The sequence below is a fragment of the Lissotriton helveticus genome, chromosome 5_1, assembly GCF_964261635.1.
Source record: "Lissotriton helveticus chromosome 5_1, aLisHel1.1, whole genome shotgun sequence".
In the NCBI taxonomy this organism is placed as follows: domain Eukaryota; kingdom Metazoa; phylum Chordata; class Amphibia; order Caudata; family Salamandridae; genus Lissotriton; species Lissotriton helveticus.
In genome coordinates, this window is record NC_136065.1 from 2,056,515,651 (window position 1) to 2,056,530,878 (window position 15,228).

Consider the following 15,228-nt stretch of genomic DNA (forward strand, 5'->3'; position numbering starts at 1 on the left):
TAAATTAATTTAATGAAATTAAATTAAATTATATTATATTAATATGTTTATTTAATAATATGTTTTTATATATATATATATATATATATGTATTATTTTTGGTGATATTTTTTTATTTATATTAATTATTTATTAATATTACATTTATTTAATAATTATTTCTAAGTTTATATTAAATATATTTATATATATTATTTTTAACTTAATTTTAAGACATTTAAAAAAATCGATATTTTTACAGTCTATATTTTTGTAAGTCGATATTTTGGAGTCGATATTTTGGTACTTACCTGTTTGAAGATAGGCTGTCGATATTTTGTACTTCGATATTTTTGACTCGATATTTTTGTATGTCGATTTTTTTGATTTCGATATTCTGTCAGTGATCCAGTTGGAAGGACTTTGTTGTCCATCACGATTAATAAAGGTTTAAGTGATGGGCCTTCCAATTTCTTTGTCAAAGTACTTAATACAAATGTCAGGGCTACCGCTCTTTGCGTCAGATATTTTGTTTGATCTTTTAAGTTAAGCTTATCATCTAGAAAAAAGCCCAAATATTTGTATGCTGAGACTTTCTCTAGTATTTTTCCTTTTAGCCAAATATCTTGACGAGATCCACGGCGGTTAGTTATCAACATAGTTTTGGTTTTTGAGACATTTAAGGCCAACTTGTTTGTCGACAGGAAATCTGAGAGTTCCGATACTAATCTGGTTAAACCCACCTTTGTTAAGCTCATTAATACTATATCATCGGCGTAAGCCAGATGGGTGAGCTGTAGATCACCTAGTTTTGGTGGATGAGCATTACAATTATTCAGTTTCCCGGAAAGATCTGAAATGAAGAGATTAAATAAATGAGGCGCAAGGACACACCCCTGTTTGAGTCCAATAGATGTAAAAACTTTTCTCGACAGCCGTGTGCCATCCCCTATTTTTACTTGCGACCAGGTATCGGAATAAAATAGCAGCAGACCCCTTAGAATACTCTCCGGTATGGCCCATGCTTTCAATTTCGACCACAATAAATTACGGTCTACGCTATCGAAGGCGACCTGAAGATCAATAAAACACAAGTTCAAGTCCTGTTTACTACTCATGCACTTCTCCGCAATCATAGTGATGGATAGGATATTTGCTGTTGTTCCAATCCCCTTCCTGAGCCCCGTTTGATTAATGGGAATCAGCTCTTTTTCAGCTGACCAAGTGACCAAATCGTTTAAGAGAAGCGATGCAAAATATTTTGCCTCAAAGGAGCAAAGGTTTTAGCAGCAAAGGTAATCTTCATATGGATCAACGTTGCAGTCGTACCGTCAGCCCTATCCCCAAAAGCAAGTCTTTCTCTAGATTGAATACGAGAGGGAACCAGAACCGCCAAGGACGTGATACGTCCAAGAGGCAATAGCGGCATTCTGGATTTGCCTGCTGTACCCACCTCCACAACAACATCTGTAGGAGACAGGGTATCTCAATACCTCCGCAACTGGACTTAGATACCATCAGACCGTTGGGTGCGCAACATCATTCAAAAGGGCCATACTTTGTAGTTCACACAAATCCCACCTTCCAAGCCCCCTGCTGCCATTCCTTCAAGACATCTGCGTCTCTTGCAGCTCGAAGTTCATCAGATGCTCCTAAAGGGAGCTGTGGAGCTAGTCCCCTTACCTCAATGAGGGAAAGGATTCTATTCCAGGTTCTTCCTGGTAAAGAAGACGCTGGAGAAATGGCGCCCTATTTTAGATCTCAGGGAGCTAAACACCTATCTCATTTCCCAATCCTTTCGGATGGTTTCACTTCAGGATATATTACATCTCATCAATCCAGGGGATTTCATGGCCACTCTCGATCTCGAAGATGCATATTTTCACATACCCATTCACCCATCGCACAGGAGGTTTCTACGGTTTACAGTAGCCAAGAGACACTTTTAATTCAGGGTTTTACCCTTCGGACTTCGCTCTGCCCCAAGGATCTTTACCAAGGTGCTGGCACCGGTGGCAGCTTTCCTACGGAAACATCATTTTCAGGTCTTTCCATACCTGGACGACTGGTTGCTGAAGGCCCCGTCCAGGGAGGCTGCAAGGGAAGCAGTCAACGCATGTATGAACCTATTCCAGAATTTGGGTCTTACTCTCAACAAAGAGAAATCATCTCTGATTCCGTCCAGGACAGCGCGTTTCCTGCGGGCCATCTTGGACACAAATCTCAACAAGGCTTTTCCATCCCTACAAAGGCAGGAAAAACTGCAATCCATGGCCTGCTATTGAGAAAAAGAAAGTGTCTTTCAGTACGCCGTTACAAATCCCTTCTGGGGGTGATCTCCTCATGCATTCCTCTGATACCTCACTGCAGATTGCGGATGCGGACTCTTACAGCTAGACAAACAATGGAGGCAAGTTCACGGCTCATTCGACGACAAGGTGATGATTACTGTAGCAATGAAAAAAGCAGCCTTGTGGTGGACGAAGCAAGAAAACCTTTCCCAAGGTCTATCCTTCGTAAGCAATCTGGCTCCTCAAGTGATGACAACGGATGCTTCACTGGACGGCTGGGGTGCGGTGCTTCAGGATCTTCATGTCACCGGGCATTGGTTGCCCCAGCACCGTCTTCTTCACATCAACCTCCTAAACTCAGGGCTATCAGGCTAGCACTACAGGCGTTTCTCCCATGACTGCAGGGGTCGGCGGTTCTCGTCCGAACGGACAACACCACGGCCATGCACTACATAAACAAGGAAGGGGGTACCAGATCTCTTCCGTTATCTCAAGAGGCCCAGAAGATTTGGGAATGGGCTATTCTTCACGGAATATCGCCGCAGGCAGAACATCTACCAGGAGTTCTAAACGAAAAGGTTGACAGACTCAGCAGGCTGTCGTCAGTCAGCCACGAATGGGAACTGAACCAGGTGGTCTTGGAGGAGATTTTTCAATGGTGGGGCAAACCCTCAATAAATCTATTTGCCAACCCGATCAACAAGAAATGACAGCCTTACGCAAGCAGGCTTCACCATCAAGGATCATTAGGGAATGGGCTTTCGATAGCTTGGTCAAGAGCATTTGTGTATGCCTTTCCCCCCATTCCGATGATCCAGAGGCTTCTCAGGAAGATCAAAGCGAAACCATGCAAGATGATCTTAATAGCTCCTGCTAGGCCGAGACAGTTCTGGTTCACGGAACTTCACCTTCTGTCTCTCGTCCCTCCTCTTCCTTTGCAGGCGATTCCGGATCTTCTCACGATGTCCCACGGGCAGATTTGGCATCCGGATCCAGATTCATTACACCTGACTGCATGGTTCCTGAGCAGAGAGAATTCATGAACCTTCTCATCTCAAATGAAGTAAGAGAAGTTTTGTCTCAAGCTAGAGCCCCTTCCACAAATAAAACTTACCGTTGGAAATGGAAAAGATTTAGCCGGAAGGAAAGTGTCAACCCTTTCTCTTCTCAGCCTCATCAACTTCTACCTTATCTCTTGTCCTTGGCTAAGACGGGATTGACTCATTCATCCATAAAAGTTCACTTGGCAGTGATCTCTCGCTACAGACGCTCTGCATCTGGACCTTCTCTCTGGTCTTCAAGAATAATTAAAAAGTTTCTCAAGGGCTTATTCCGAGTCTTTCCCCCGGTGAGGCCTCTGCCTCCCACTTGGCATTTGAATTTAGTTCTCACACAGCTCATGAAAAATCCCTTCGAACCGATTCATCGGGCGGACATTAATTTTCTTTCGTGGAAATTGGCTCTCCTTCTTGACCTCACATTGGCAAGACACATTGGGGAATTGCAGGCTCTCGCAATACAGGAACCTTTTCTCCAGTTCAACAGAAATACCGTGATTTTAAGAACTAATCAGAGGTTCATACCTAAAGTTCCTTCAGGCTTTCACCTAAATGAACCTGTGATTCTCAAGTCTTTCTTTCCTCACCCTTCCACACCAGTGGAGAGGTCACTTCATTCTCTGGATGTGCAGCAGTGCTTGACATTTTATTTGGATCGCACCAAAGGGTTTGGTAAATGTTCACAATTATTCATCGCTTTTGGTGGTCCTCGCAAATGGCTTCCACTTTCAAAGCAAAGTATTGCAAGATGGATCTCCAGTGCCATTCTATATTCTATATTGCCACTCAGCAGCCGGTAAGCCGCTGGACAGCAGGATCAGAGCACACTCCTCAAGATCCGTGGCTTCATCTACAGCTCTCTTCGCGGGAATACACATCAGAGACATTTGCAGAGCTGTGACTTGGAGCAGCGTGCGCACCTTTACGGAGCATTACTGCTTGGAATCCTTGACACAGGAAGAGACAGCTGTGGGCCAGGCAGTCCTGAGGAACCTCTTCCACTAATTGGTGAGCTTTCCCTACTATCCCTCCTTCCTATTTCTGCACATTTTGTATTTAATATGGGTACAGATTGTTATTTCAGTATGTGATTTACTTCTTCTCTTATGACAGTACGTATACTAACATGTCTCTTTATTTATGTCACAAAATGTGCTTTATTGCTTACTGCTAGCTACTCTGATACAAGCTATGGAAATCTATGAAAGTTCCAATACTGGGGAAAGAAAACAAGTTACTTACCTGTAACTTTGGTTCCCCAGTATTGGTAACTTTCATAGATTCCCATGCGCCCACCCTCTTCCCCTGGGAAAGCTTAGCCTTCAACAGATGTGTTTACTGTTACACAACGGCTACGTAAATCTGAGGCTCTGAGGTTCCTTCAGGAGGTTTCTATGGGGTGAGGCTCTTCGGATTGGCTGATGCTTAGTTTTGGTCTCTTTTACAAAAAGAGGCGGATATGCTACAAAAGAGAACGAGGCCTAGGCCTTTTTCTTTCTCTTTTGTACCTACTGCTATGTTATTTTTGTTACCGAGACTCCCATTCCAACGACGGGGAATGATACAAGCTATGGGAATCTATGAAAGTTACCAATACTGGGGAACCAAAGTTACAGGTAAGTAACTTGTTTACTTCAACTGGATTAGGGAATATAAACTATTCAGAAAATAAAGGAATAAAATGAAAATGGGGCAAAATCAATCTGGATAACATTGTCATAGGAATTAATCCGGTCTGAAGCGAACGGTCTCTAGCTCTGTTCATCCCCTGAAAGTAAACCAGTTTCAGTTTTAAAGGGTTATATCTCTGTCTATTCATGAAATGAAATGAAATGAAAATGTGTTTTGTAGAGCGCAAATAGCTGCCCAGAGGCGTCCAAGCGCTATGGCTAACGGTGTCTAGACAGCTGAGCAAGTGAGCAGAAAAAACAGATTTATTTATTAAACAAAAAAGTTTTCAGGTGCTTCCTAAAAGAAGTAAGATCTGAGTTGGACCTAAGATGCAGGGGTATACTGTTCCATAGCCTAGCCGCATTCAGGGTAAAGGAACGACCACCTGATCTGGACCGTTTGACCTTTGGCACGACAGCAAGAAAAGCATTGGTAGACCGTAGCTGTCTGCTAGGAAGGTAAGGGGTGATTAAGGGGCGACTAATCGCTGGGCCAGTTTCCCAGAAAGACTGATGAGCAACACATAGAGATTTAAAACTAATCCTATCCCTTACAGGGAGCCAGTGCAGTCTTGTTAATCCAGGTTTGACAGAGATCCTGCGGGGAATTTGAAGCAGGGTCCGGGCCGCACAGTTTTGGATCACCTGTAGCTTCTTCAATGTAAAGTCTGGGGCTCCAAGATAGAGTGCATTCCCAAAATCTAATCTGGAGAGAATCAGTCCCTGAACAACGATTTGTTTGGCCTCAAAAGGTAGCAAGGGGAGGATCTTTCTCAACATTCTAATGAGGCCAAAACAGGTGACAGATAGTACGACAGCTTGATGGTCAAGCGTTAGGGACTTATCCAACCAAATACCCAAGCTCTTAATAGCATCCTTAGGGACTGGTAGAGGGCCCAGACAAGCTGGCCAGATCTGGTCGACCGCCGATGGCGCCGAATGGCCCAATAGCATGACCTCTGTCTTGTCCCCATTAAGTTTGAGACAAGACAGGGTCATCCAGCTGCTGACTTCACTCAGGCAGCCTACCAGATCCACCGTACCCGCAGGGTCTTCAGCCCGCGTGAAAGAGACCACCAGCTGGGTATCGTCCGCATAGGTCACGATCTTAATACCATATGGACGGACGATCCCAGCTAGCGGCCTCATGTATACATTAAACAGCGTTGGGCTGAGTGAAGAACCCTGCGGAACTCCACAGTCCAGGGGCCTGCTGGTAGAGGTGGTGGTTCCCTCAAAAACCTGAAAATTTCTATCGGTTAAAAATGAGCTGATCCACTCCAACGCTCCTCCTTGAATCCCAAAGTCCTGGAGACGCTGCAATAAGATTTTATGGTTCACAGTGTCAAAAGCGGCACTTAGATCGAGGAGGATGACTGCCACCGATCCTCCCCGATCCAAGATGCCTCTTGTTTCCTCCAGGACCGCCAATAAGGCGGATTCCGTCCCATGCTTGGGGCGGAAGCCGGTTTGCGAGGGATCAAGCAGATTGTTTTCCTCTAAAAAATTGGTCAGGAGGCTATTAATATATTTTTTCCAGTAACTTACTGGCCCAAGGAAGCAGAGAAATTGGACGATAATTACTGAAGTTATTAATATCCATATTGGGCTTCTTAACAAGTGCTCTCACTATAGCCTCTTTCCACACAGATGGAACTGTGTTGGTGGAGATTGAGGCATTAAGTACCTTCAGTATGACCGGAAGGATAGTGTGGCTAACAGTCTTTAAGAAGCTCGGAGGGGCGGGATCGCTGGGAGAGCCAGATTTAACCTGAACCATCAAGGTAGCTAATAAGTCCAAGTGGAGCAAAGGGAAGTTCTCCAACACAGGTGACACATTATCTATCGTGTCGTGTTTGGAGTACACAGGAGTGGCTGAATGAGTAGTTGGATTCATGAATGATCCAAATGCTTTTAGTTAGAAACCCTGAGAAACCTCCTCTCACATGCAGATTTTTTTATTCGGTTTGTTCTCCTGCCAATCATCATCTTAAAGATCTGTTAAAAATAATTTCACCCAGGGATAAAGAACAGGTGAAGATGGCAAGGAGGGATTATAAAGAGGAATTAGACCATAGGAAGGGTTAGATTAGAAGGGAGACCTGAGACGATTTGGAAGTTGCAGTTCGGCTAAATGATCAGAGCACTTTTTGGGAAATTGTAAATCGGCTGTTTTTTACTAATCTTAATATGGATAAAATAGATTATTTGATCTCTGTAGATTTCTAGGTGATCCACTTCTCCAATGTGTTTGCTTCATACAAAGTTTCTAACACCTTTTCTGTTGAGGACAGCTTAGTTACTTCTGATTTGGTCCCTGTTGCTGTATCTGTTTTTACCATAGAGGTCAGTGAAGTGATGACCGCAATTAAAAACAGCCCTGTGCATAAAGCTCCGGCACCCGTTGGTTTCTCAGTGTATTTTTTTATTCAAGGATACATAGATCTATGGGCCCCACTTTCACTAATGTCCTTAGAGCAGTAATTGAGGGCACTTTATTTTTTCCCATAGGGAGGCAGTTATTGTCCCAAGTTTTAAAAAGGCTTAAGGACACAACCTACTTGTTACTGTCCAACCTCGTTGATGGACTTAATCGCTAAGATACTGGGTAGGGATCTAATATCTCAGCTGGAGGCATGGGCACAAACCAAAAATGTTTAACCTCTGTCAATATGGCTTCCATGGCGGTATAGGGACGGTTGAGCAGTGCCTTAATCCAGTGCTTATCATATGTCAAGGCCATATGGCTTTTACAGACCCTGTGGTTTTGACAACGTCAAACGATCCAAGCTTTGGAACAGGTTGCAAACCATGGTGTAGAAAAAGACCTTGTCATGCTTCGTAGATGCTTACACCAGGATACAACTGTCAAAATTTGGTATAGCCCAAATGGGGAATGTACAATTCCAATTAAATCAAACAGAGGGGTGAGGCAAAAGTGCATATTAGTTTTTTTTTTTATTTCTTATTTTTATGAATGGTTTGAATTTGTGTTTAACTAATAAAGTGAAAGATATGATTGGAGGACGCCCTGTAGCATGCCTTTTATAAGAAGATGATGCTGTTCGGATAGCCAGAGCGGAGATTTACAACTCCTTCTAGAGTCTTTTACTTCCTTCATGTTAACCTTGATCATAGAGTAAACTATTCATAATCATTTCCTATGATTATTGGTCCCTACAAAAACAAAGACTAACTGCCATTCAATTGTTGATGTAAAGTTGGATAGAGTACCCTTTTTAAATTATTTGGAGATTCCGTTTCATATTGACTATAACTTTGGTAATTTTCTTATAATTAGATCTCAACAACTCCAGGGAGCTAGTGAAGCAGACTTTCGTTTCTCATCTTGATTAAGAAATTTGTTACCCGTTCCTTGTTATTACTGCATTCTGTTTCCTCATTAATTGGTCATACAGAATTTGGTTTGACATATCTAGGCAATGCAGTTCATATCACCCCTTTATTGCTTTGTATGAACTAAAATAAATCATGTGTATGCTTTGTTTTACAACAAATTTCTGAATCTAGTTCTTGTCCTATTGTATAAAGCCTTTCTGTTTTAATATTATCAACATTGTTAACACTAGCATAGTTCACCTCCTGTGTGTGTGTGGTATTGTGACAGGCAGGTTGCCACTATAGAACTTGTGACCTCTTGTTCCAAATTGGCTGTACCCCACAGGCTGTAAGCCTGTTTGTTTTAGGGGCACTAGTTTATTTTACATATTTCCCCTGGTCCCAGACCTTTTATAGCAAGGGGGCCTCCTATATATTTTTTCTGTTAAACACGGGGATTTTTATTGGAACAGTGGAAAAGAGAAATAACATCCATGGTAGCACCGACATTTTAATCATGGAGGTACGCCCTATTATAGTCAAGGGGAAATGTGACCACCTCTCAAGCAACCCTTTTATCTTTTATAGCATTTTTCATAATTAAGGTGGAATAGGCTGGAAAAATTGTTTGCCACTTATATCCCCAGATATCTTATTGGGGTCTGCACCCTTGCTTGTGACTGAAATGACTCTGGAAGGTCAACGGCTGTTACGTTAAAGAGCGATACTTCTGTTTTACTTAGATTATTATTGTATCAATCTATTTTAGTAAATTCTGTTATCGTCTGCATAGCTTCCCTGATATTATCCTCGTCAGGCTGCAGATCTAAAATATAATCTGCAAATAAATTAAGCTTAGTCATTCTTTCTGATGGATGCCCTTATGACTTTATGGAGTTGTTCCATGAAGGGTTCAATAAAAAAAAGTAAAAATTTGCAGAAAGGAAACACCGCTGCCGTGTTCCCCTTTTAATTGCAATTGAACCAGCCATCTTGGACTTTACCAACACCTTAGCCTGTGCCCCATGGTATAAGTTTGAAAGCATTGCAATAAACTGGGAAGGAAAACCACATTTTTGAAAACTGTAAAACACAGCATCCCAGTTCACAAGATCGAATGGCTTCTCAGAATAGATCATCATAACTAGAGCCTTTATACGAGTCACAGAAAAGTAGTCTATTGCCTGAATTAAAAAATGTTTTTTTTCCGAATCTGAGACTTTATAGAACTGCTTTGGTTTATATACAACAGCTTGGCTTGCCTGAAATAATGTCACAGAAAGTAAAATTCCCTAGGCCAGTTGCAGTTGGTTCAGTATGGATGCCTACTCACATTTGTCTTTTGGGCAAAAATCCACAGTAACTGTGCGGTGGCATTCTGGCTGGAAGAACGGTCAAAGACTGAACCCCATTATCTCAATTCCTAAATAAATTATACTGACAAAAAGTAAACTCACTGAGAGGATGGAGGAATATATTTCTTTTCTCACCGTAATTGAAGTGGCTCCGCCTTTCTACCAGGAAGTCTAGATTCTTGCACAGCGAGTGTTTTTTGAAAGCCTCCACGTCAGCATTGTTCCCACTATGAGACCGACCTAGAAAAGCAAAAGACCATGATCATATGACTGCACCATATGGAGGACCACTGAGCTGATCCAGGTCTCAACCATATTTTTCAAGAGTGACTGCAAAAACCAATGTATACATTCAACAGCAAATCAAGATCAATAGGGAAATTGATGAAGTGTGAGAAGAAAATTAGTCTTAGGCGAACATAAATGATTCAGAACACTATGAATGAATGACTGATGTATCCATCCGTGTCCTTTACCCACCACAGTATTTTAGAAGTGCAATTTAGCTAAGGTTCTGCCTCCTGGTAGAATGATCCGTCTCAGTGTTGTTGTTGATTATCCACATAATGCAATCATCAGACATGCATTCAACTTATGCTTATCGTGTGCTGAAACCTCCATTCTTCCAGAAGAAGAAAACATACAACAGAGCCGGAGCTTTCTCAGGCACCACACCCAGAATCTGGAACTCGCTACTGGCAAACATTAGACTAGCATTCCATTCAAAATTCAAGAAGGAGGCTAAGATCTTCCTAATGGGTAAATTCCTACCCTAACTCTACAAACAATCGCCTAATCATCTGTCTATTCACTCTTCATCAGTTCCTTACGGATCTATAATTCAGCAGGACCCCTCTATGACTTCCGGAATGAAGCGCTCTGGGATCTGCAAATCTTTACACAAGGATGAGGATGGAACTGGCACCGCTGGTTAGTAAAAGTGTGCTCCTGGGGTAATGTGCTTGCGTGCCACTGAGGAATCGCTGTCTGTACCTCACAGCGTGGATATGTAACTAGACTAATACGTGGCTTCCCCTGTCAGAGGGGAAGACTCCTCAGTGCACTGCTTTTGAAGACGAAGTCTTAATTTATCTGCTCTTGACCTTGACCAGCTTCGATCCCCAAGTCATGGGGTATGGATGTATATAGAGAGCATACATCCACTGTGCATAGCACTAGGTCATGGTCTGTTAATTTTTCAGTACATTTTTCCAGTTTGACCAGAAAATCGGTGGTGTCTCTAATGTACGACTCAGTTTGAAGTACAAACGGTTGCAAGCATTTGTCAAGGAATTTGCCCGTGGCTTCATGTATACTCCCTCTGGTAGATACTATGGGCCTCAGTGGAGGGCGAGTGGGGTGTTTGTGCACCTTGGGTACCATATATAGGGTCGGAGTGGTGGGGCAGCTAGGCATAAGGTATCTTCTAGCTCTGTCCGAGATGGTGCCGTTGTCAAAAGCCTGCTTGATGGTGCCTTTAAGTATGTTGGTGTACTCATTAGTAGGATCCATAGGTAGGAGAGCATATGTGTCTTTGTCTGCTGTATGTGACGAGGGTTGTAATTACATTTCATGTCACTGATGGACGTTAATTTTCTTTAATTGTAGAGCAATCCCCTGAGGAAGGGCTGACAGAAAGCCCGAAATGCATTGGGATATGAGATGCTATTCTGATTAACATGAGGAGGCACTAAGTACTATAACCATGAAATGAAATGAGTTATATAGACTATTGAATGAAAAGAAATAAACGCTTTGATGAAATAATAGCCAACATGTTTGATTGTTTAAACCCTAACCAGGGTCAAGAGCAGATAAATTAAGACTTCGGCTTCAAAAGCAGTGCACTGAGGAGTCTTCCCCTCTGACAGGGGAAGCCACGTATTAGTCTATCTACAAATCTTTTTCAGGGTTCCCTGCTAGTTATGCCACTGAGGCGAGCTAAACGTTTGAACTCTGAGTCCTTCGATGGTTAAAAAGGAAATTTGTTATTTGACGTAGTCGGTCAGTCTCAGATACTATTGTAAGCACAGAGAACTTTTACTGGCACTGTTTTTATATATTGTTTTATATTATTTTATATTGTTCTTCATTCATAAGTGTATGATGCTTGCTACTGTCGCATTCAAGGATCGCTGTATTTCTGTTAAGCATTTTTACACCCTTTCAGGTCACGTTTGCGCTATATAAAACACTAAATAAATAAATAAAATAAATATGGAGAGATCATTGGAGATCAGCCATGGTCTGCAGCTTGGTCTGTAGGCAGGGCAAAGGACTGTCCATGTAGGGTGTTACAACTTCAGTGGAAATACATATCTATCGTTGTCCCGGATGCTTTACACTGGATATTCAAGAGTGGTGTCAGACACCCAGTAACGTTTGGTACGTTTTCATCCAGTGGGTGGTAAAAATCCATCCTAAGGGATCATCTTCAGAACTTGCAATAACACATGTCACTCTACAGTATCTGATGATACGATACAGATCCCCTACTTCGGCCCTACTGTGCACTTTTACTGACTAGAATTGTCCAAACATTTAGTTGCACTAATGCCCCATATCGAGGCTAGAAGAAGACACCTCGTTAGCTGCCTGCACTTCTACATCCTCGTCCTTATCACCCCTCTGCTGTCCACTGGTTTACAGCTACACTGCTGCCGACAACAGGCATATACATCCTCTACCTGCTCATCTTTTGTATTGATGCTTCCTACTCTCACTTGTTCATACTACACCGTCTCTAAATGTTATGCAAATCTGCCTATTCTCTCACTAAACAATTTTTCGAAAGTATCTGGTATTCTTCGGGGCCTAGGAGTGTGATATCAAAACAATAAATAAAGAAATACTATTTTTTAAAAGGGACATTGGCTTTTGTTACACTGTGGAAGAACATTACTAGAGTAAAAATATGAAAAGAAACAAAATAATACTGACCAGGAGTGACTAGCCCAGTAATCAAAATTCAAGCAAGACATTTTAAACTAACATTATCTAATTGAAATGCCCCATTAATTATAGCTAATAAAACACACAAAGATGCTACTACCAATGTGTCTATAGAGGCACTTTGTCAAGGATGAGATTTTAGGAGTGGAGACAAAATATATTTGTAGCAGCAAGCTGAGCGGTGCAGGAAAGTACCATCAAGGGTAAGAGTGGAAATGGTATGCCTGGGTAATGGGTAAATAGGGTAGTGTGCAGCATTTAAAAAATATAGGGTCAGATGTACGACCCTATTTTGCATGCGCACATGGGTTTGTGACCCGTATGCGCATGCAAAATGTCACAGGGCCATGTACAATTCCTAAATAGCCAGTCGCAATTTATTTACGACTGGCTATTGAGGAATAGGACTGGGCGTTCCCTTCCTAATAGCAACCCCAAAGCCATGTATGAATGTTTTGAAACCACAATTGCGGTTGCAAAACACTTGCAAAATACCACCCTCTGCAAATGGAGGGGAAAATATTTTTTTAGTGGCAGGCAGTGGTCACACGGACCACTGGCTGCCCTTAAAAAATGAAACGTAAACGTTTCTTTTTTTTTTTTTTTTAATGCTGCCCTTTTTCGTGTAAGGAAAACGGGCTGCATTAAAAAAAACTGGTTTATTGAAAAGCAGTCTCAGAAATGGTGGTCTGCTGAGCCCAGCAGGGCATATCCTGGGAGAGCCAGCCATTCCCAATGGGGTCGCAAATTGTGAGTGGCTCATTATATCCATGAGCCCCGCATTTTGCGACCCCCATTGGTAATCGCTAAAAGTGTCTCTGACACTGTTGTACATTTGTCGCAAAAGCAAATGGTCGTACACCTGGCCCTAAGAACGGTAGAAGGTCAGGGATAGACTACTGCCCTGTTGTGGTAAGAAGGATATGTGTTTAAAGTAAACACTGTATCAAGGACCTTACAAATGGTGAAAAAAGTGCACATTTTGTGGAATTAATTCACTATTATTTGATTTCTCCAAGTTTCCCTTTTCTGTTGTGAAACTGATTTTTGTTGTTATTCAGCTTATAATTTTTATTTTTCAGTTTACAGTTCCCATATTTAATCTTGGCGTGGTGACGTATTATCCAAGGGTACTTCCAGCTGCAGCTCTAACAAGGCCTGTCCTCATATCTAGTTTCAAGGCCTTTTATCCGTATGGTTTAGAGATTCATGTGGCTCACCACTAATCACTCATCAACACACAAAGGCGGGCCTGGAGATCTGGTTGGGGCTCTGTTCATGCAACCTCAACATATAAACAAGACATCCTGGTGGAAACCTTTGACTTGCCCTGTGTTGCATACTTACAAAACATGAGGTCGCCAATATAATGATCCGTCTCAGTGTTGTTGTTGATTATCCACATAATGCAATCATCAGACATCTTGTGTACTTCTGAGGTCATTTTGCGTCCGTGATCTGAAAGGTGAACAAACAGAGTAAACATGGAAGATCCCTTTTGCTGTGAAGCAAGCCCAGTGTCCTAACACAACAGTATCAAGCAAAAGCTGGCACACGATGCACAGGTTTGCAGGAGGCTGTAAAGATTGTGGAGTAGCAATGGAACAATCTATGCAGAGGCAAGAGAGGTGAGGGAGTGGAAATTCGTGTCCTATCCGGGATACCTGTTAATGGTGCAATATAGTGAAATCCAATTGGAATATGGATTGTCGCACTTCGGTGGGTCAAATCGTACTCAAGATATTTCTGGGTGGTGGGTGCCGTATTCGTTAACCCTCCTGGCCGTGAGGGTGATTGACTATATTACAACATGCGTTATTTCCCTTAGGAGTAACGTCTCCAAGTGGGCACACCTTCTTATGATTTCATACAATTTCAAAAACTTTCAATGAATTTCACGAAGAACTTTTTCAGTATGCTGTATTTTATGCTTTAGTACTTTTCATACTATTATCTTCATAGTACATCATATTTTTATCTTATTCCACATGTTACCGCCAAATGCATTTCGGGCAGGAGCCCTTCTTCAAGGGACTTTAATTCTGAAAGCATGAAAGTACAACACTTTTAAGCACAAAACTCAGACATAACTTACATTTGCTAAAATCGTACCAAAGTAATAGTATAAAAAGTACTAAAGAATAAAATACAGCATACTGAAAAAGTTCTTCGTGAAATTCATTGAAAGTTATTGAAATTGTATGAAATCATAAGAAGGTGTGCCCACTTGGAGACGTTACTCCTAAGGGAAATAACGCATGTTGTAATTGCTGCAATATAATCATGCAACTGCATATTATTAATTGCGATGCTTGATGTTAGAAAAAGTGTTAAACAATAACGCGTATTGGTGAAAACTATCGCGATCCAATGTGAAGATTGACAAGTGGCACATAGGAATGTAGTGACAACGTATAAATAGATGTAACACACTCACATGGAACATTAATGATGTGATGCACTGAGATACTGAATGTATTTTGAATGCTTATCAGGTTAATTATGTAAGTGAAATAATGTATTAATAGAGTTATCAGATGTGGTAACTGAAATGTTAATTATTTGAAAACCCATTGCTATGTAT

The 15,228-nt window shown here is 41.7% G+C and overlaps 1 protein-coding gene and 1 long non-coding RNA gene across 4 annotated transcripts in view; one reads left to right on the forward strand and one right to left on the reverse strand.

Annotated features, from left to right (window-relative positions):
* LOC144756284 (uncharacterized) overlaps nt 1–15,228 on the forward strand; it is a 540,171-nt gene that overhangs the window by 317,989 nt on the left and 206,954 nt on the right. The gene's annotated exons all lie outside the window — the stretch shown is intronic.
* Nucleotides 1–15,228, reverse strand: part of LOC144756283 (uncharacterized) — a 362,112-nt gene that overhangs the window by 286,456 nt on the left and 60,428 nt on the right. Inside the window, exons 4-5 of the mRNA XM_078645944.1 lie at nt 13,992–14,102; nt 9,828–9,932 (exon numbers count right to left, since the gene is read on the reverse strand). Of these exons, the coding sequence (XP_078502070.1) occupies nt 9,828–9,932; nt 13,992–14,102 (216 nt within the window). The remainder of the gene's footprint in view (nt 1–9,827; nt 9,933–13,991; nt 14,103–15,228) is intronic.